We start from the raw sequence: 23,625 nt of genomic DNA, 5'->3' as shown, positions 1-23,625 counted from the left end.
TAGAGCATGGAATTGGGTTGCCTGAGCCAGCCAGGAAAACCAATGACTTGGCAGAATTTAAATCCTTCGACTCCTTGGTTAACATGCATGACTAGATGCACGACGCGTAGGACGTAATCATCTTCTTGTTTGAAGTAACGTCTGTATTTTATAAGATAAGATCATGTGTATCATGTGTATTGGTTGCCATTGTGGACATTATGGTAACCGTGTTCGTCATGTAGGCTACGCCATTTGAGACATTTCACGTTGGGAATAGATCTAGATCTTTAAACACAGACGCGAGATCATTGTTTCTCAAATGTTTGCCAAAGGTGCCTCCCTAAATAAACACAAACACAATTTTGTGTGTGCCCCCCCCCCCAAGCCAACATGAGATTGCTGTACGCTCCAACATTGGGCTCCATGTGTTGTTGAGGGTCGTTGACTTGTAGCATCCAACTTGAAATAACTTGCATGTGATACTAAACACTTTTATTATAGACAAAACCAAGTTGAGATACAATGAAATAAATGTAGTAGACTTTAGTAATAATATCAAATGGTATTTTAACAAAAATCTAACTCACTACAAAAACACGCCTTTTCAGTCTCGCGATATGGAGTTATCTCTTTCTCAGACCGCTGATGACAGTGACGTTTATCTTGCATCATTCACAACTACTCGCTAACATATTCCCACCGTCACCATAGAACTATACACACACACACTCCGTAACACCATGAGGGTTTAATAATTCAATGGAAAAGAAAAGAAACTTAAAGACATTAAATTAGAATACATTTTTTTTTTTCGTTTTTTCTATGCATATACATTGTGGGCTTTTTCAGTTCACGGACCAAAGGTTTGGAACTCACTCCCCATTGATCTCAGACAGACAACATGCTACACCACTTTTAAGAAGAACATTAAGACTTATCTGTTTAAAACTTTTTTAGATTAACTGTCATTTAAGCTGTCTTGTTTGTGTTTGTAATGTTATTACAGCGCCTTGCGCCTACATTTTGTTTGTTAACAGCGCTTTATAAATAAAATTATTATTAAATTATTATTTAACAATATATTTGGAATCCAAATTTAGGCTTACATGCTGAATGTCAGTTAAGGCTAGTCAGTTTATTCTTTGTTGTTGTTTTTTCGGATATTGTTTCATATAATTATATATGTCTTTTGAATACTAGAACGAATCTTTCAAGAGATAGTATTTGAATTAGGGGTAGGGCAAGATTTAAACATGTGGAAGCCCGAGGGCAGGATTTTTCGAAAACTTAAGTAAAGATCCACTTATGAATGAAAATATTTATTTGTAAAAGGATGCAATATTTTAGATAAAAGAAAAAGGGTTCTTGTAAATTTTAATCTCACTTTCCTTTAAATAAATATTTAATATGCATATTTTAGTTTTAGAAAGTGTATATTTTTTTTTAGTTTATAGAGGGCTAGAGACCGTAAAGTCCTTGGCATACGCACTATCGTAAATCAGGAGCTGTACTTAGGCCTATTTATTCCGAGCATGCTACAAGCCAGTGGCGTAGCAAGAAGCTCATGGGCCCGGGTTCAAGATTATGATGGTGGTCAGGGGCGGACTGGCTATATGAGCATTCTGGCAAATGCCCGGTGGGCCGGTACCTAATTGGGCCAATAGGGCCACCGAAAGGGTCGCATGAATGCCAGTAAATTATTTTAAGAGATCTTTTACAATTTAAAGTCTAACAATAATCTAAAGCAATCATGTGGCTAACAATTTGTGGGCCGAATTGCATAGAAATGCCAAGGCAGATTTTGACACCCACTCCGCCCCTGATGGTGGTCCCGTCCCTTGATTGAGTAAGACAAAAAATACATTGCTGATAGCTTGATACTACCTTTTAGAAGGTATAGTGTCATTACACTCGGCTCAATTACAACCTCTTACAAGTAATTGTGTATTGACACTCAAGTGTTTAAATAAATTGTATTCTAAAGTAACTGATTATCTGGCGTTTCATATTAATGTAATATTAATGTTTTATCATATCTTATGTCTCATCATAATATAAATTTTGAAAACAACAACAACGCATATGTGAGAATTGTGTAACATTGATAAAGTATGTGTCAATAAATTATTAATCAATAGACATCAATTTTCTATTTTATTCAGTTTATAGCACACCAATAAACTAAAACTGCGTTGTTTTGTTTTGGTCATTCCGAGTAGCAAATAGAGAAGAAAAAAAAAGGCATGCATTGATAAACTATTTGTTTTTATCGCTAAAATGAAAAGAATGGCAAGTGAAGCCATGTCTGTATTATAGAACGTCTTATTTAATGACCTACACATCGCAACTTTGAAGATGACCTCGATACTGACAAAAATATGTCACTTGTGAAGTAAAAAATCCTAAGACATTGTCTTGAAATGTCTTCGACTCCTAAGATTAAGGATGAGCCCAGTATTACACATGACCAAGCAAACCCAGTTGCGACCTGCATATTTTGTCACATCTAATGTCCACCGGGGGTCTAAGTTTTCGTATCGTCGTCTGTGCCTGTTTTGGGAAAGGCCCTCTTTTTTTTTTTTTTTCTACATCTGGATCATGACCTCAGTTTTTCTGATGTGGATAAAAAAACAAAAGCAGCAGTAAGAAAGACGCAATCATCCGGATAAAGAAGCTTAGTAAAAAACATCTCTTTAATTTTAATATGGGAGAGTAATTGTCGCAAATCCAATACGCTCCAATCTGTTCTGATTTTGATGTAGATGCCCCCATGCAATTATTTTATTGATAAAATGTCTGTAGTCTTCTTTTACTCTCAGATGTGAAATATCAGAAATAGTTTTCATTGCCATTTCTTTGGGTATCTCATCAATAAAGATCAACAAACAATTTTAGAAATTAATACTAATCTAGCAAAGAATTGAATCGCCCTTTCTTTTAGGGAACAACTAGATTGCCCAAAAGGTCCGTGACTTCGTTTTTGAAGTTATTTGTACTTTTTGTTATTATTTAACACTTGAAAAAAAAATCAAATATATCACAGCTAAGAAATTGTCTTTATTACTCGTGTCTCCTAAATGATAATCTTCGCGATGACCGCCAAATGAAGGATTGTTGCTTCTTAATAATAAGGCATACATCGATCTGTTATTTCGCATTTATGTCCAAAGTATAAGAAAACAATGAATGTTAAGTAAAATTATATAAGAATTTAATACATTTAAATTTGTACAGTAGATTTTCGATTTTTTAAAAATGAACTTGTGGGCCCTTTTTTGGTCATGGGCCCGGGTTTAATTGAACCCCTTCGCGCCATGGATGCTACGCCACTGCTACAAGTGTAAAATTCACTACATTTTTCGCAGCTATTAAAGAAGGAGACAGTGACTGACCAAGACTATGGTGCTAGGAACATAGGTCCATTGGAACACGCACGTCCTAGCGGTGTGCTGAAGTCGATAAAAGGTGTGTAAACGGTCCAGTGTACCGAAAAATGTTACGGAATAGATTTCAGCTTCAGCACGAATTCCAGCCAAACTCAGAGAATGGTTCGAGCAGATAATAAATGAAGATGATGTCAATGAAAGACTACAGAGTTTGTATCCCGTCATTATCTACGACAACGTAACCTCAACATTTGAAAAAAATGGATCCAGTTTTGTGATGTCAGATGAATTGTCAAAAAAAAAAAAAAAAAAAATTGAAAAATATTCGGCTCATTATCACCCAATATTACAATAGGTTCGTAAAGTAGGCCTATTTGTGGAGACGTAATATTTGGTCAGGAACTAATCTTGGTTCGGTGCACATGTTCTCTCAGGAGTAGATTGAACTTGAATAGTAGTTTCACAAACTCCTAGAAATGACCTAGATTTTATCTTAGTCATTCTCCTTCAACTTGTTCACGATGCCTATTAAGTGCCAGATTCTGCTATTTTAGAGTCTAAGGCATTTATTTATAAGCTCTAGATTTAGATGAAACCAGATTACCGAAAAATGGAAGAAAGTGGGCGTGTAAAAGTGCGTTGAGATTTAAACCAATCTAGTGAACTTGATTCAACCTGGTTAACATGTTACGTTTAATTTAAAAAGAACATAGGAGATCAACAAAAGTAGCAAAGTAAATTAATTTCTAGTTAAAATTGGAAATTTAGTAGTCTGTCTTTGTTCATGTATGCACAATGCTTGGATCTTATTGAGAAAATTTATCCTTAGTTTGATGCCCCTGACCACTTGATGCCCCGTACCACTCGCACCACTCCCATATGGCTAGCTACGCCACTGATTAGTGGTTATTGATTAGTTTTGATTTATATTTAGAAAGTATTGACATATATGGTAGTGATTCTGCGGTTCTTTCCTTTAAATAAATTTTTAAAAATAAAAAAAATATTTTTATTGCTTGTTTTAAAAGTCAGATTTCTTTTATCGGCAGAGAAGTAAAGTTCTAGTTATTTCTGGGTATTTAAGTACGAACAGCAGAGCTAAACGTACAGACCAATATCTTTATATTTTTATAGGTCTGTGATTGATGTTGAACTGTGGGAAGGAAAAGCATTGTTGTACTGGAATAAATCTAAATGTAAACTTTGGCGGTGAATTCAGTGATATGTTCAATGTTTATGTTGGTATTGTACTAGATCTAGATCTAGAATATTAGAATTTAGTCTAGATTAGATCTAGATATATAGACTAGCTAGACTAGATCTATGTAGATATCCGCATCTATCATAGATCTAGATTGATATACACTAGTAAAATTAGTTATTAGAAAAGAATTAGTAGATTAGCCTAGGCTCTAGTCTAGATCTAGGCCCTAGCCTAGCTTATTTTTTTTTGTCACTTTGTCAAGTTATAGAGTCTAGACTACTCTAGAGTTCTAGACCTAGACTTAGACATTTCATTTTTATCCATAGTCTCTATGGCCATGGCAGCTTTAACAATTTCAGGCTTGTGAATATATTTTCTTTTCTTTTCTGACGTCTGAAGCCATATGATGATATGGCCATATGAGATATAGACATTAATAGTTTTAGATGATCATCAAGTAAAAGATGAAGTATTGGATACGCCGTGATACGGGTATCTAGAATCTAGACCAGTGGTCTTCAACGGGGGCGATATCGCCCCCGAGGGGGCGTTTTCGAGATTTTGGGGGGCGCTGAGAGCGAAAGGGGCGGTAGGGGGGCGCTGGGCACAAAATGGGGCGGTAAGGGGGCGCTGGGCATAAAGGCGGTAAGAATAAACTAAAGGTGCTCTGAAACAAAACAAATTTAAAAATTCTTCAACATTAAAGCTTGGAAACTATATAGACAAGTTAACTTGCTTCTAATTTAAGAACAAAAACAACGTTAGAAATTGAGTTCGGGAATCCCATTTTCTATTTTTAAATTTATACTCTTTTGCTGTAATTGAAGGGTATTTATTGTCCTTGGATCTCGCGCGTATAAACGTTTAAGATTTGAGAAACAAAGTAGGTAATACGCCTTTTAGATTATAGTACTGGGGCGGACTGGCTATATGGGCATTCGGGCAAATGCCCGGTGGGCCGGTACCTAAATGGGCCTGTAGGACCACAGTAATCATCTTTTTTTTTTTTGAAATCACGTCTGTTTTAAAATATAAATGTCGCATGGATGTCACTAAGGCATGTGTTAAATTGTGAAAGGTTTTCTAGTATTCTCTTACAAGAGGCCCTCTGAGTGAAGTATTTATAGTCACTATAGGCATGTGTATCGATACATTATCAAACTTGACAGAATGATTTTGAGGACATGTTGACCTAGAATTGGATGTCCATCATATAATATACAATTTATGGGCGGACGAAATATAGATGCCCGGGCCGATTTTGACACCCAGTCCGACCCTGTTATAGTAATATTTCATCTACAAATGTTCATTTATTGATATGTAAATGTTAATTTCAAAAAACATTAAAGGTAACATTTAATGTTCATATATTGATATGTAAATGTTAATTTCAAAAAAAACATTAAAGGTAACATTTAATAGAATAAACATTGATAAAATCTTGTTACGAAAACTCACTGGTATGTCATGTAATATTTCCTTGAGATTTAGTGAATTGCCACTAGAAAAAAGTAAGTTCTTCTTTGATGGCATTTTCAGATGAGGTTATGAAACCAAGTCGGCTTCACGAACATATAGCAACATCCAAAAATAATTTAAGAATATTCATGAACAATTATAAAAATCTAAAATTAAAACTATATTAAAAACAAAAAACGGCAAAGCAGGATATGTGTTAATGGCTTCTTAGTAAAATGCATAGCTTTTTAAAAATTCTTATGATACTATTGAAAAATTGATTAAAACTAAATTTATTTTAAAACATATGTAACACAAAAATACTTTTTTTCTGTTAGAGATGAAATATTTCAAAATTGTCTAGTTGTGTAGCTTATAAGGACATATAGGAAACCATCAGTGGTTGGACGCTACAATGACTTCATAAGTAATATATAATAAAGAACAAATCTATTCACTATTCACCTTGTGAGTTCTGATACACAAGAAAAGTTTAGCCCGCAATTTCATTTCTATTTGAATCTAATTATAAAACTGTAAATAAAATACAAACCTATGCCGAAAATAAGCGCATCTTTCAATAGTTTTGTGAAACAAATGATGAAAAAGGTGTTAGACTTGTTGTAAACTGAAGTTCGCTGGATTTCGAAAGGGGTTTGTTAATGGTTATGGCTCGTTTTTTTTAAGCTCTTAAAATATTTTTTTTTTTTTTTGAGAAACGGGAAGATTCAACGGTTGGCGATGACTTAAAGCAGGCTAAAAAAATTGTTTTACAGGGTAGGCATCTCACACAAATGAATGAAACGAACCTCCGACTGCTTGGAAAGAGATTGACTTTTATCGATAATATCATTTTCTCTTTTATGAAGATATTAAATCTATTTTAAAGAGTTTTACAATGTCACATAACATGTTTGTTGACAAATGAATTACTGCCCAAGGACACCGATATCTATGCAATTCCCATAACAATGCTCTATGAAGAAATTAGGATTCGCTTCTAAAATACAAAAAAAAAAAAAAAAAATGACAATTATTAAACATCTGTTACTGACGTTCAAATTGAGTTGCATGAAAAAATAGATTTACAAAACTATGTCTTCAGTAAAAAGAATGTATACATAGGAGGCACACAGTGGCGTAGCTAGAATGGGGGGAAGGGGAATTTGAAAATCCACCGGGCCCCCATTTAAGGGGGGGGGGCAAATTAGTGCTTTTTTAATTAATTAAATTAAATATTACGAAAAAAATAGTGGCCCCAAAAGATGTCAAGCCCCCTGGCCCCCAAACGATGGAAATTCCTAGCTACGTCCCTGGAAGCACAACAGAGATGTGACTGCATTTAAATGTTTCAGTAAAATTCCAAAACTGTGGTCGAAATTGGAATTATGTTTTAGCTTTTCATTAAACATGCATGGTTAACCTAGATTTAGTGCGTAACAAAGTTAATGAATAAGGAAAGAAATAGACTGGATGTAGCCAACAGAGGAGACCTTCGCCTTGCCTTGGCTAACTTAAAGCTTGAAATTTCTAATATTGTCAGACTGCAGGAAGCACAAGGTTACCATTAGCTTAATTTCATTTTGTAGTGAATTCAGCAATAATAATATTTATATTAAAAAATAAAACTAACTTTACAATTAAACCTAAAAACAGTAGGCCCTAATATTCAAAAATTTAAACGGAGACTATTCTTAGGATTTGAAAGAAAGTCTTTACAATTAATTTTGTGTGTGTAATCACTGCAAATTATTTGACATAATTTTTGTATAATGATAATATTGGCTGTTTTTGCCTTTAATTCCGAAGATTACGGCTGAGTCCAGTGTTTCACATAACTACGCAAACCCAACTGCGACCTACATATTTTCCCGAATTTTATGCAGACAAAGCCGTTGTATGATCGTTTTTGTTTTTGAGTATCAAATGTTTGTCCCGCAGTTTTTGTAAGAGCTCTCGAACTGTTTCTCTCAGAGGCTATCTGCTGCCAGAGAATGCTGCCAGGTACTTTCCTCTATGAATAAATCTTTATAGCGCTCACGGGGGAGGGGGGCACCTCTGTAACTCAGTCCTCCTCAAGGCTCGTCAGTCATAGGCCAAGGAGTTCACAACAATTGCCTTTGGCATGCGGTCGTCTCCCAAGCGGGATAAGTGTTATTGACAGCATAAAAATTAATAGATAGATGATATTTTGTTCAAATTTGCCTTCTCACGCTTCTTTATAACTGTTTTTCTTAGAGGGGGGCGCTGGCGGATTTTTTAAAATAGAAAATTCGAAAAGGGGGCGGTAGGCCAAAAAAGGTTGAAGACCACTGATCTAGACTGTCACAGAGAAATAAAAAGTATTAGATCTATAAACAAATGAAATTAATAAAGCAATTAGATCTAACTTAGTCATAGTTAGAATCTATTGATTCTATTCTAGCTCTACTGAGACTACTCTTATTTTACTACTGTTTCCATTTGCTTCTCTATGACATTTGTAAATAATTGTAATCACCCCCCTTTTATTTCTGATTCTGTTCAGTGAATAATCTGGGCTGTTTAGTGCGTGTTTTCCAACCATTTTTAAACCCTAAAACACAAGTCTGCCTATAGCTAATACGTCAGGATGCTTAAAATAGCAATCACCCCTGACCTTGTTTCATTTTCCCTACGTAGGAGAAAAAAAAAGTTCATGTACCTGTGGTCTTTGACCTCATGTAACCTCGATCGTCTGGATAGCAACGAATAGCAGACGTGCAGGAAAGAAACAGAAATGATGCATGCACATTACCAATGTAGTAGTTTTCCATTTCCTTTTACAATAAAAGGCCAGTGATTAAAAAAATACGATGGGTGTTTCCAAACTGTGCACGTTTCCAAATGTTTAAATACTCTAGTAGATTCTTATATAAAATAAGGCACACTGTAATCATCCCCATAATGCTGTATTCAATTTGGGAACTAGGTCAACTTTTTATTTTATTTTTTTTATTTGGTGACGGTTTAACTTACACAAAAATGAAAGCAGATTCTTATTCTGCAACAAAAGGACTATAAAAATAGCAGTGTTTCTTTGAATTACCACTCAAGTCTCAGTCATACTCATAGTCAAGATTTTATTTTAAAATAAATTAGGTCACTTCATGCTCCTGCAAGACCTATATTTGTATATTGAACGCAGTTTTTGTGCTTTCTCCTTCAGTGGACACTGAGCACCGTCTGTAAACACCACTATTGGCACTATGTAATTGCTAATAAATTATAATTAATTATATATATATCTATATAGATTATAGATGTATAAATTAATTATTAAAATTTAATAAACATGATATTTTCAACTAGGCTACATGTATTCTCTCTCTCTCTTTCTTTTAATTCCCATCCAAGGACCCTCTTCTTCTTTTCATAATTTGGATGTTCGTTTTGTTACGCCTTAACATCCCCTCCCTCCCATAGGTCATAGATACTTATAATAATGACTCTCTCCCTCTTCCCTCCACTGCCTGTTTAATAGGTTGTGACACTACACACTTAGTGTATACCTCTCCTCACCACCAGCTCACCTGGTGTGATCACCTGCAGTGGGCATGGTGATGGTCTCTGGCTTCAAATTAGCAGCACTTTTTCTTTCATTCATAAATTATAATTTATATATATATATATATTCTAGATATCTAGGTCATGTTTATTCATTGAAAAAATCATAGATTTATTAATCCCAATAATATTTCTTATTACGATTTTGCCTTGTTTACTACAGGAGAATGTGTTAAATTCTTTATTATTCATTGGAACACCTCCTTTTTTTAATTTTATTTAACAGCTAACAGTACAAATGTGATTGGAATGTCTTTCTAAAGATGTTTGGAAGCTTATTTTGATATATCCATCAGCCTACGACCAAACAGGCTCATAATATAGCCCTCATCCCTTGTATGGATATGAATTGCTGGGGGGCGGAACAAAAATACCAGAACTTATCTAAAATTGGACATGCTCAGTTCCGAAACGTCGTTTTTAGCTCCAAACATATAAACAAATGAATTATAAACCAAAAAAGCGATGCGTTTCTTGAAGGAGAATTTGATGAGGTGTGCCTTATATAAGAATCTACTATATATAATATATATTTATTATTATTATCATAACGATAATTGAATCATGCATAGGAATAGGATCTACTGAATTAAGTGACAATGAAGTATTGAGAGTACCACTGCGTAGTAGACATGATTTTTGTAGGCAAGAAGAAGAGTGATTTATTCCACTACACTCTTACTTCAAACTTTAGGGCGTTTAAAAGCACTAGTACTAGTCTTAACCAGTCTCTTTTATAAAATTATATATCTAGAATCTATACTAGATATGGATCTAGCTAGAGCTAGAGTCAATAACCAATAGTTAATAGGGATTATAAAGAGTCTTAGAATCTACAGTAAAAATCTAGATTGAGAAGTAAATAAAAAATAAATAAAATTTTAAGACAAACAAAAACTAGAATCTAGTTAGAATTAGATTAAGATAGACTCAAGATTTTATAAGACTTAAGACACTAGACTCAAGACTGACTAGACTGTGTCAAGACTCTCACTATCTGCTCATTTACATTTATCTTGCTCTACTCTATAAGTCTAGATCAAGCCTATAAGAGTAAACATTGAATCATTGAGATATATCTACATACTAATATTATCTATTGTGCTCATATTCTACAGTTACTCTTCACTACTAGTCCAGATGTGATATAATGAATGACATTGTAGACTACAGTGCTTTTAGCAAAGAAGAACTTGATGAAATTCAGAAAGTTAATAATGATCGAATTAAGGATCTTGAAAAAGATATCTTTTTGCTGGAAAGAAATTTACAGCAATATGGACCTGTTGGATTGATTGAGTCAAAATTTGATATCAGTAATAGCCGACATAGGTCTATGTCTAATCATAATAGTAGAAGACTAAAGAATAGGTAAGTAAGTTAGACCTATAATTTTATATTATTATACCATAATTTAATCCATATATATTGACATATGCAGTTTCTTAGATTAAATTTATCTATTTCTTAACTACTTTTTTAGTTTTAGATTTTTATGGAGACCTAGTCTAGACTAGATTAGAGAGTATATAATAGTATTCATTAAATATACCAACTGGCTTCAATGTCATCTAGGTCAAGTTGCAGACACAAAAGTAGGGGCCTATATATCTAGATAAATAATTTCTTTTTAAAAAAAAATTTTTAAGGACAAAAGTTTGAAACAAAAAATAAATGCTTAAACGTCACTGTAAAACTAAGGAAGATATGAATGGTATATTATGACTGCCATAGCTACTGTGATAAATCTCTGTTATTGACTTGCATACATTTTATTGTAATTGTTTCCACCCATCCTTTCTTCTTCCATTTTCTCACTACACTATATATACATTCTTCATTGCTTCAGTTTTGCTAGAGTTTTAAAATTCTTTTTATTACTTAAAAAAATGTTTTTGTAATCTTAAAGAAAAGACAGTTCAAATGATGATGAACTAACCAGCTTTCTGAAAGATGAAATTGATAATTACACTCACAGGGTAGGTATAGTTTTTTTTTTTTTTTTTTTTTTTTGAGAATCAGAAAACTTTACTGGAACCTAAGTATAAAACTTTTTTTGGTTTGTAATCTAACAAAGCAATGGTATTGGTGATCCTAATATCAAATGTTATTAGAAGCACAAATGAAAGTTGACAATTTATCTTAACTTCTACTCAGTCTTCTACAACTTGTTTTGCTCTTGATCAGACTTGATCCTTTAAAGTTTAGTAATTTTACATTTTTTTTTTTTCATGTACTGTACACCATCCTAGCTTTACAATTTTGTTTATGCGCATGTTACATTTAAAATATATGAAGTAAATTTTCTATATTATTTTTTTTAGCTTAAAGAGACTGCTAAATTGACAGGTGTGAATATTGAGAACATAGAGAGACATGTTATTGTGTTAGGTAATTTAACTTTTTTGTCAACTAAATCCTTATATTTTAGAATATACAACCATATTTTACTTTCTGATACATAATCTGAAAGAAATATCATTTTTTGTTATAATTGTAGAATGAAGTATTTATTTTTTTACTGGAATATTTTTAAAAATATTTTATTTTTGTCTTGCTTCATTAACCATTCAAAGATGAAAGTCAGTGCATTAAACAATTTCACTTGGAGCTGCAAATTTTGGACAGAAAAGTTCTTGTTACATACAAACTACAGGAAGCACTGGTAGGGAATCTGTTTCGTGTGTATGCCTCTTTCTTAATAGTGTCTCTATAAAAAGCTATGTGTACATTTGTTCACTGGTGGGAATTTTTAGAAAACTTCCTCAGACTCATTATTATGGCCAAAATAAATGAGAAAAAAAAATCAAAATTAAAAAAAATAATAATAAAAATCAGAATTAATTTTTGCATTTCGGAAAAATCTGCAATTTTATCAGTTTGTTTGTGCATTCAAAACTTTTATTTTCTTATTTAATCTAGATCTATTTTCTGGATTATTTTGCTTTAGATAGTTGGATCTAGATTTAATCTAGATGTCTGGTCTTCTAGGATGGATATAAATTTATGATTCATAGAAATTCAAGAATTTAGAATAGTTATATCTGCTTATTAAGCTTGAGTTATGATTCTGATACTTGAAAGGAGGAGGGAGTCCTTGAAGTACTAAGTGCACAACATTGCCTAAATTGTGCTGATGTGCCATAAAACCTAAATCTAAACCTAAACCAATATTTGTTTACACTAGAGAATGAATGATAACAGTTAACATGAAATTATTCAACAACTTGAAAACTTCGGGAGTCAAAAGAAAACTTACAGATTAACAGCTAGATTATTATCCTTAGATAATAGATCTACAAATAGATATTTATATTATTCTAGATCTAAGAACAACCTGCAACTGCCATGCAGGTCAATGCTAGCATGACAAGGAGTCCTATACATACAGTTTATTTGCTGAATATCCAACTCTATGGCATTGCTCCTTGGTTGATTTCTCTTGCTTAAAAACTTGATATTTAAATGCTTTCTCATGATTGCTTTAACCATTTTAAGTGAATACAACGTAGAGTTCCTTTTTATTGATGAACAGTTTAAAAATTAGTGAAACAAATATTATTGTAGCTCATTCTTCAAAAGTCAAAACACATCACTACTTTAGAATTGTTTAAGAAAGATATCACCACAATACTTTTTAAAACTTTGAACTATCATATTCATACACCCATTACCTGGACTAACTATAAAGCTCTCAAAGTTCTCTCATAGTCTATTCCCATCACTGTTCATGTTATTTATGTAAGTTCAGTTTCTAGTTATAATATATATATAGTGTTTTTTTTACAATAATAACATTGTTTTTTTTTTTTTTTTTTTCAGTCATGTGAAGAAGCTGACACGACTAGAAACAAGCTTATATGGTTTGAAGTGAAGTTTACTGAGGATATCAATAATGTCATTGGGGATGAAGTAACTAAGTAAGCAATCAGTATTTCTTAAGTGTCACACAGTGATAAGTGATTACACTGCTTCTTTTTACACTATTAGTAAAAAATGCATAAACGCACAAAAATAAAAAGCTTTTGGTTGTTTGGGAAGAAATTCAAAAATATTTAGACTCATTTTATCAGGAATTGATAAGACTATCCTGATCAGTGGTCATGCTGGTGTATGGATTGAAATTTATAGTTAAAAAAAGATGTAGCCTAGCTATGAACTAATTAATTTAGGATAACAATTTTTGTACAGTTTGTTACAAATAATAATTTAGATTTGTTTCATTCTTATTTTTAAAAAAATAATGCCAAAATAAATTATAAAATTACAATTCATTTTTAATTATCTGTTTAAAATGTTGAGAACATTTAAGGAGATTAAAAAAACATTCATTATTTTCTTAACTTCCATATCATTTTTTTAATGTATAGAATATTTTATTAGCCTGATATATGTAACTAGATTTTTAAAGTTTGACTAACATGAATTCCAATTCTCTTTCAATTAGGGCCGTAGAGAATGTGGCCATTCATTCAACCTTCTCCTTGTTAAAGTCTTATATCCAGTGGCTGAACTTGCAAGAAATAACTTTAGACCGATTTCTGAAGACATATCCTGAAAATGTCATAACTTCAGTCAACGAAAGGAGAAATTGTTGTTTAACAATAAAAAGCACTAAACCAAATAGGTCAGTTGGAATAGGCAGTTTGTAAAGCATGGATTAAAATTAGTATTGTTTGAGTTATGTCATTGTGTTTGTTTTAACTTAACAAAATGGTGTATTTATTAAGCTCTATGCAAATTTTAAACTGCAGATAACTATTTACAGGTCTCATGCTGACAATGTGTCATTTAACTTAATATGTTGGTTTATGTTTGTCAGGCCTGTTTTCAATTTAGAGTGGGGCAGAAAAGTGGTTGTTGACAGAGTGGATGCTGACATCAGGTTAGAAGTGGATGCACCTGAAGAAGGTAAAGTTTAAACATTAATGGTCTTATAGTTTATAACAAAATTGTAAAATTAAGGCCATGCTTTTAAGTTTTTAGTTTTAATAAAAGGGTCAACTCATTAGCTCTACTTCTAGTGTCCAAACAGTATCTTTGAAAAGTCAGTCTCTCATCCCTGGCTTCTATGTAAAATCCTTCCGTAAGGGTCTTAAACGCTTTGGTTCCACTCTTTGGACACTGCAAAGATTTTCAATAAAACAAAAACTATCTTTTGTACAAGTCGGGAAGATTTTTTTCTTGTGTAAATGTTGTAATGACACAAGATGCGTAGAAGTTGATGTTAATCGGGTTTTTCCTAAGTAATGTGACGAGTAATAAAAGAGCAGGATTACGAACAAGAAGAATAACGGACAATACGCCTTAGAGACGACGCTAGGCTAGCGAAGACATAGGACTGTGCCCTTTTTATTGCTCATTAAATTGTTGAAGTTATCAGCCTGCGTTATTAAGTATATTCTTGATTCATTCTGTTGTTGTGTCATATGGACTCGCATGCACCATTAACATATATACTCATCAACAAAATAGACCATCAACAATGTTTACAATGCAGTAATTTTCTATCCTATTCTACTGCATTAAGATTTAACTGTATATATCACAATATATTGCAATAGGATTTAATGAAATAATAAGCTTTTATGTAACGATATCAACCCTAAATTTAAATATTTGTTCTTGGCTCATTCCACAGTTCTAGCCTTAGATTCCAAACATATATTGGAATCATCCCCAAAAATATTTTATGGAATGCTGGAGAAATTGGGCCCAGAAAAAGCCATTGAAAGTCTCATCCTGCTGGTAGCTACAGATGGAAAGGGGGCTTAACAAGTGAAGTGTCATTTTTTAAATTAGATATTTATTTCTTTTTTATGTTTGTATGTATTATTTACAGATGATAAAAAAAATGTCACCAATATGTTCCTTACTTAACTCTATGCTCCAATCATTTTGAAAGGCATCTTAACTCATTCCATACGTTAGTTTTTGTCAATGCAACGGAGCAAAAAAAAAACCGGCTCAAAAATTTTCTAGTGATAGTATTGTATGTTCTTATATACAATCATTTTTTTTTTAGTTTCTATGGCAAGTAGCATATCAATGTTTTTGTCATTGAATGAGGAATGTTATACTGTAAACATGAATAAGATAACTACAAAAATACAACACTGTGGAAAAAAAAAGTTATACTGTAAACATGAATAAGATAACTACAAAAGTATAACACTGTGGAAAAAAATATATTTAAAAAAAAAATTAAACTCAACTTACGGTTATGGAAATCCAATAATTAAAATCCAAAGAAGCTGGTTTCTACACAATTTATACCAAAATATGTTTGTAAGAAAGTAGCAAAGTTTCATTTAAATTGCACAAGAAATAAAAAAAGTTATGAATTTTTTTGTCCACACACCTGAAATTTTTTTTTTACACATTTTTTATGAAAACTGAACTTTGTACACTATATACAGAAAATGAGAGAACAAACATTGTCCAACATCCAACAAAGCTATTGCACTTCATGAAAGGATTTGAAGCATCCTTTTGGATGTAAATGAGGCATTGCTTCACATCCAGAGCAAAAAAAATGGGTTCTGGCCCGTTTAGTGCTCGTAGAACAAAAAACGCAGTCTCTGTCCCGTTTGCTGTAGTCCACTATATGCTGACTCTTAGTTTTTTCCAGGCAACCTGTCTCTTGTTGTCTACCATTAGCTCTGATTTGTTCATTCAAAACTACATTCTGTGTAAGCTGTCGAATTAAAACATGCTTGAAGTCTTTCAGAGACAGTTTTCTTGCACCAGGTTTCTGGCTGAGGCAAAATAAAATGTAGGAATTGGCTTGACATATTTCAAACAGCCAATAAAACTATTTCTTCCACCACTTGATGGTTTTTCTTTCAAAGACACAGTAGTAGGTCACTTTCCGGTCTAGCTTGTCACACCCATTCATGTTTCGATTGTAAGTGTCGACCATCGAAGGCTTGTCAACATCGTTCACTTTTGCGGTGCCCACTTCAGCATCTGTTGAAACCATAATGACATTTTTTTTTGCTTTTTTGTCTTTGAAAGCAACACAGGGCATTGTTTTTTCTTTGTGGAGGAACCATTTCATATGTTTGTAAGAAAGTAAGTAAGAAACTCTTGACTGCTTTTGGAAATCCGAGTCTGTTGACGTTGAGTGTACCTGTGTAGTATTGCTATTTTTGTAGCAAATAGTTGATGAGTTTCCGGGTGGTATAAAACAGATCAGCAAAAATTTTATGCCCTGTTCCCACATGTTGAAGGAGGGTGTCAAAAACCTGCACAGCTTGTCCCCCATCCTTATCTGCATCAGGATTGTAAGAGGTATTTGCCCCAAAGTAAGTCAAAATATTGACAACATAGCCGGTTGCAGAATCACACAGGCCAAAGGTTTTGATGTGATATTTGCTAGGTTTAGTGGCATTAAACATTTTGTGTTGCCACCTACCTCTAAAACCAATGACCATCTCATCAATGCTGAGCTCCTGGAAGGGATAAAAACATTTTCTAAATTTATCTGTCAATAAATTCAGGAATGGCTCTATTTTTTCTTTTCCTTCTGATGCTTCATCGCCACAGTGAAGCATGGTGTGGTAGATATCTTGGAAGCATTCTCTGTTGAATACGTGGTGAATCCAAGGAGCATAAAATTCTGCAGCCGTCGTCCAGTAGTCCGAAATAGCCGGTCTTTTTTTCAATTCCAATTTTTATTAGCACTGCCATAAACTTGTCCAACTCACTTCTTGTATCGTCAGTCCATTGTCCGAAGACAGATCGCTTTCGTGTTGGGTTGTTCAGTTGGCATTTTTTTCTTGCAAATGAATTGATAGAATATATCAAGTTGTCTTTAATTCTGTCATCAAAGATTGCATGAAAAAAATCAAGTGGAGAAGATTGATCACTTAAAAGTAGATCAGGGCAAACTCCAGGCATTTTCAGAGGGTGAAATCTGAAATTATTTTCAGTAGTTCCATATGTAATATGGTCCCATTCAGGATCTGCAGAGTCAGAAGAATTAGATGTACTAGACGTAGTGCTGGTATCAACAGACTGAAGACTAGTAGATCTAGAACATTTCCCTTTCCCTTTACTTACAGCAGTTTTTTCCACAAGTGTTGGCTGAGGGCGAGGTCTGGTTGGTGGCTCATAATCTTCATCACTGTCATCAAATATAAGCTGTGGGTCCATATCAGAATCTTCATCATAATAAATAGGTCTTGAGACTCTAGGCCTAGGTCTACTAGAACTACTGCTTAGTTTCATGCTTTTACCTGGATTCTGATCTGAATCTAAAGCAGGTTCCTTCCTTTTTTTGCTAGACTTAGACTGAGAGGCACAGTCTCGAAGACTATCAAGTTCTAGATCTAGATTCTGAATATCACTAGATCTATCATCATCCGATTCAGAATCAAATAGAATCATCTGACTAGCTTCTTCAGCCTTTATACATCTGTATTTATTACAATACGTCTAGAGCTATCACTTGAAGAAGCCATTGAATCAGCTGTTTTTTGTTGTCACAAATTTTTGTGTCAAAAACGGTAACACAGCGTGGTAAAATGTCTATAACAAAATCAAAAACTGCGCTATAATCAAACCAAAACAACATAAAGGAAGTAGAACCTCTTCTGAATAGAAGTAATGAAAAGTATTTGAAATAAAAGTGCTTTAAAAAGAAGAAATACTCATTTAAAGAAACAATATACGCTTGGCGCAGCCTGCGGTGATACGTAGTCAAGCGAAATCGCGTTGGCCCACTGTGCGGCGTTACGTATTGAATGAGTTAATTTAACAAAAAAATTTTTTTTTTTTTACAAATTAATATCATCCTTTGGGTCTACAACATGTGCTACCTTTTTTTTCATGTACACATTTTAAATTTTGACTTTGAAGCTTTTTACAATTGTCTATTAGTAGCTAAATTTGTCTATTGTTGCCAGAGAGCTATATCGTTTTTAAGAGTGAAAAAAATATTTTAAAAATATTTAAAATGATATAATCTGGTTTATATTCAAATATTTCTGATCAACGAGATTGCAACCATACATGTACTTGTTGTACGTATCCACGACAGCAGGCTTCATTTTATTTTTTATTTCTCTGTTTTCAACTTTTCCCATGGTAGATAAAATAGCTACAGGCTTTTTAGCATTTTTGTCTTGCCAGCTTACTACCATTAGTTTTTCTTCAGCTGTCTCCCAATATCTAGACTCATGTTCCTCATGGTTAGTTTTTTTATTTCATCAAGAAAGCCTTTGTGGCTTTATTTTTCTTCTGATAAAAGATAGTCCACAAGTTTTCTGGTCGTGTAAAAGCCATCAGCAAAAACATGGTAACCTCTGCCAATGACGCCAAGCAAAGTGCTGAAAATCTGTACTGCCTGCTCTCCGTCCGTGTCACTGTTTGGGTCAAATGAGGTGTTTTTTCCTTAGTATGTCAGAAGATTAAGCACATATCCTGTAGAGCTATCAACAAGCCCAAAGCTTTTGATATGGTATTTATATGGTTTTGAAGGGTTAAATTGCTTGTATAGCTATCATTTCATCGACGACCACATTTTGGAAAGGCGTGTAGACAGTGCTGTAATTTTCAATCAAGGGATTGATGAATGGCTCTATCTTGTTTTTTCCTTCAGCATCTTGTTGTCCACAATGTAGCATTGAACAGAGTAATGACAAAAACCTGTCCCTCTGTAACATTTCAGAGTAAAATGGAATATAATAAATATCATCTGTCGAAAAATAATCTTTTGGTTTATCTTTTTGTTCAAGCCCATAGCCATGGTGGTTGCCAAAAATTTAATCATCTCATACTTGGTTACAGGTTTCCAGTTTTGAAATCTTGACCTTCTCCTCAATGGGGTGTTTTGCTTCACTTTTTTTAGAGCATAGGCATTGATGTACTCTATCACAATATCCATGATGGTACATGTGAAGAGGGCAGAAAAGCAGTCCAGAACAGAAGATGACTGGGATAAATAATGTTCATTTATGCCAAGCTCATTCTTAGGTGCAAAACTAAACTTGTTTTTGGTTTCAAAACCATCAGACAGATCTATTTACAATTACATTATCATTCAGTTTTCTTATTTGCTACCAGCAACTGGGAAACATGATACTAAAGAAGTTTTGATGTACTAAATATATACATATATATATTTTTTTTTGTCATGACCTAATTTTCAAGTTTTTTTTTTATTTTTATTTAAACATTTTTTTTTCAAAAACTATCAATAGCATTACTATTTTTTCTAGCATAGGGTCTGTATTATTTATTATGTTCCTGCACACCAAAAAATGAGCTTCCTACCTTTATTGGTTGTTAAGATTTTAAGAAATGTTCAGTGACTATAAATGTGAGAAAACAATAACTGCATTTAAAGTTTTATACATGAATTTTATGTTATAAGAAAACAATCATATTAAAACTTCTATACTATACCAATTCAGCATTAATACAGTACAAAAAAACAACAAAACATTCAACAATTAAAATAGCCAGCCTTATATGTTACACCCTCTTGCACTTCTCTGTCATGCTCCTTTTGCATCATATTTTAAATTTTTTTTCTTTCCCACTTGGAAATCCCTGACACTCTTTTCTTTGCTAACAGCTATTTGTTTTTCTGTTTTACCCCATAATATGAATTGTCTCTTAAAGTCCAGTCAATATTTAATTTTTGGAATAAACTTTTAATTCCAATGCCACCATTGTTGAATGTCTAGGTATGTTGCTGTCTGAACAGAATTCAGTAATGCAAAGTCAGTTTTGGGGCATCTTTGCATTCTGAGTTCCCATTTTGGCACATCTTTGCAATAAGTCTGGTTCTGTTAGTCATTTCACAATAGCAAATATCAGTTCACTGACGGTGCTTGGATTCGTTGGCATGTGTTTCCCATATGGTTGTTTTCTATGTCAGGCTTTGTCAGCTTGTTCTTCAGCAATTTTTTATTACTGGCTTTTAAATTAGTCAGGGCATTGAACAATCTCTTTGCAATAGAATTGATGCAGTCTTCTTTGAGAATAGCAATAACTTAAATAGCAACGGAATGTGACTTATCACCATCACATAACATGGTGCTTTAGACGAGGTGTCTTTTATTTATGGAATGTGAAAAAAGTCTGCCTCTGATCCATAAAAATTTTTCTGACACTTTTAATGTAATTTACTTTTGGCACATAACTGACAAAAGTTGGATAGAACTTCCGTATCCAATATGAGCCCTGTCTCGAAGTGAACGGTGGTACCCACACCAGTGTGCGAGGAATGACCTCGTTTATGCCATGACCCATCAAAACTAATGGTAACTACTGGGCAGCCAGAGACACTGCATATGTTTGAACAATGTTAGCTGCTTTGTTCATAAATTCCTCTCCTGCTTCTTTAGCTGCAGTATTTACAGCATTTGATAAAATTAGGAATGTATTTCTATGCAGTGAATTTAAACTCATAAGTCCGCAAAATTTTTCATATGCTGCAACAGTTCTAATATTTATATCAAACTTTTCATCTTCCCTTTTTGATGTCCAGTCTGACCAGACTAATTGTTCACATGACTGTGGACTGAACAATGCCCAGCTTTTCTGACTTTCGTTGTTGATTATAAAGACTTGCTAACAGCAATAGACCTCAGCAACAGAGCTCAGCACAGAAAATTGTACTCTTTTCAATGGCACCATTGAGGCAAATTTAGTTTTGTTACAGTCACTCCATATCTTAGAGTGAAGCCATTCATTTGAGTTCTGGGTAGCTCCCAGGAGACATCGTTGTAACAGTTTTGGTTCGGATAATCACTGATAGAGAGGTTTTAGATGTTCAGCCAATAATTCATATTTTAGAGGAATACTGACACATTTAAGATGTTTCCCAGGCACTTTGTTCTGCACTATGGAACACCACGAAAATGCACCGGTTGGGCAAAGGTGCTGATCAGTTGAAAAGCCATTGTACATAGTAGCTAAAATGGCCTTTCTCATTTCATCCACACTTTTATGTTTCCGAATAACCCTTATATAGCAATTAGAAAGTTTCATTATGGTATTCTGTGTTAACTTTCCGAAGCCGTTGCCACCCAGGGTTATCTTTCATTTGCAACAGTCAGACACAAGGTTACAAAGTGCAGTTCCTAACTTTTTTCCTACGTGGTTGACACATTCTTCTTTTGTAATCACAAGACCTGGATAAGGATCAATTTCTGATACTCTAACAAAAGACTTCTCATCACCATTTGACAACATTGTGGTGTATCTCAGTTTAAACTTTTTGAATGGTCCAAAGAAATTCTGCTGCAGTGGTCTCCATCATTGCTGAAAAACCTTTCAAATAAAAAAAAAAAACATTAAATTTTTAGTGATAGAAATAATATAAACTATTGTCAAATAGTTTCTCAAGCAATTGTTAAAGACAACAATATTGTATTTATACACCAAAACCTTTTTGTTTTAATTGCTTTTAATTTTTATTTTATAAAATTAATTCAATAAACGGTTATTATAATTACAGTAAACAATTATGTTTAAAAACTATTTTAATAATAAAAATAATGTTTTACCTGTGTAGTTGATATGGCATTTAGGCTTGTGTCTTTCATACCATTTTTTGTATTTCAATGGCGAGGTTTTCTTGATTGGTTTACCAATTTTTTGACAAGTTAGGCAAAATGATGACATGACGTGGAAGTCAAGAACATATCCAGTTAGAACGTCAACAACACAACCGAGGCTAATCATAGAACTATGATCCATCATAGGATACTGCTATGTCAATAACATTTTCTGGGATTATTGTAGTTCCATTTAGTTTAGAATGTGCCTTTCTAACTAAATTCATTGTTCTCTTTTCAAACTGTTTCTTCAAATGTGATGCTTTATCGTACAATATTTTTGATGTGCGGTCAAAAGTTTGTTTTGATAATCCAGGAATGTTGAGGTGTTCATAGATCTTATTAAAAGTATAGGGTCCAAACTCGCATAAAGCCGATGATAAAGCTGCAGAATTGTTGACGTTAAATTTTGAATCAGATTCTGAACGAGCAGATGTATATGAACTGTTTACAGTAGTCTGTCACTCTTGACATCTATACACATTACATTGATTTTTACAGCAAGACCTTTTCTACTTTTTTCATCACAAGTAATTGTAAGTGTGGGCTTCTTACTAATTGGACAAAGTAATGGCTTTATGAGAGTTTTAATTTGGATTAGATCCACTCTAGTTCTAATGTTCTATTGATCTGATTTGATCTTTGCTGTTTGTTTTTTTTCTCATTAAACAGTTTATTTTGAACAGTCCAGTCTATGTTCAGTTTTTGGTCAAATGAACCTCTTGCTTCTGCCTCCGAGCTGATTCTTTTTAATATTCATTACTTAATATGTTGGTCAAATTTGATAGCTGTATTTTTATTAATTCTAGAAATATTCTACAGGGGGGGGGGGGGGGAGGTCAGCAAAAAGTACATCCATCCATCCATCCCAGTGGCGCTACAGCCCATGGAGGGCTCTGGGCTGCTTTAACACATCCTTCCATTCAGATCTCTCCTGGGCCTTTCGTCTCCATGCCCTAACCCCAAGCTGTAGCAGATCTGCTTCCACATCATCAATCCATCACATTTGCTTCTGTCTCTGGGTCGCCTGCCTTATCGTTTTCAGCAAAAAGTACATTTCATCATTTGACAATTGTCACGAGTCAAGTCTGTGACCTATTTCGACCAAGTTCTAGAAGCAAGGTCAAACCAGTGCTAGTGTCCAGCGTAAACAAGTTAATTTTAGGTATCCAATCAAAGAAAGAGTTTTAGGGAAAAAATAGCATACGTCAGCTTCTAGAAGGTCAAAGTTACTAAAATAATTAGGGGAGAAGTTTCCATGATTCTGGAATGTACGATTAAGAAAGGTATAAATTAGGGGAAAGACAGTTAGACAGCGTCCTCGCATAGTAGTGGTTCTTGTAGAGCAATGGTCCTCACTTAGTAATGGTTTGATAGAGTTATAAGTTTTGTGATATTACGGGGTCCATTAATTTTATTTGTTGAAGTTACCTTA

General features: G+C 33.6%; 1 protein-coding gene across 2 annotated transcripts; it reads left to right on the top strand.

Annotated features, from left to right (window-relative positions):
• The first annotated feature begins 4,521 nt into the window (after positions 1-4,521).
• LOC106054998 (uncharacterized) lies at positions 4,522-23,023 on the top strand. 2 transcript variants are annotated; one of them, XM_056027118.1, is made up of 9 exons: positions 4,522-4,606; positions 10,737-10,989; positions 11,528-11,597; positions 11,943-12,009; positions 12,195-12,283; positions 13,441-13,538; positions 14,066-14,245; positions 14,441-14,529; positions 15,260-23,023. In XM_056027118.1, the coding sequence occupies exons 2-9, from the start codon at positions 10,769-10,771 to the stop codon at positions 15,391-15,393; spliced, it is 948 nt and encodes a 315-aa protein (XP_055883093.1). In that variant the 5' UTR covers positions 4,522-4,606; positions 10,737-10,768; the 3' UTR covers positions 15,394-23,023. The 2 variants fall into 2 exon arrangements, with proteins under 2 accessions (XP_055883093.1, XP_055883094.1); XM_056027119.1 differs by having other exon boundaries at positions 4,554-4,610.
• The last annotated feature ends 602 nt before the right edge of the window (positions 23,024-23,625 follow it).

Source organism: Biomphalaria glabrata, chromosome 4 (genome assembly GCF_947242115.1).
Source record: "Biomphalaria glabrata chromosome 4, xgBioGlab47.1, whole genome shotgun sequence".
NCBI lineage: Eukaryota > Metazoa > Mollusca > Gastropoda > Planorbidae > Biomphalaria > Biomphalaria glabrata.
Note: the sequence above shows the minus strand (reverse complement) of the source record. Positions and strands in the feature narration are given on the sequence as shown.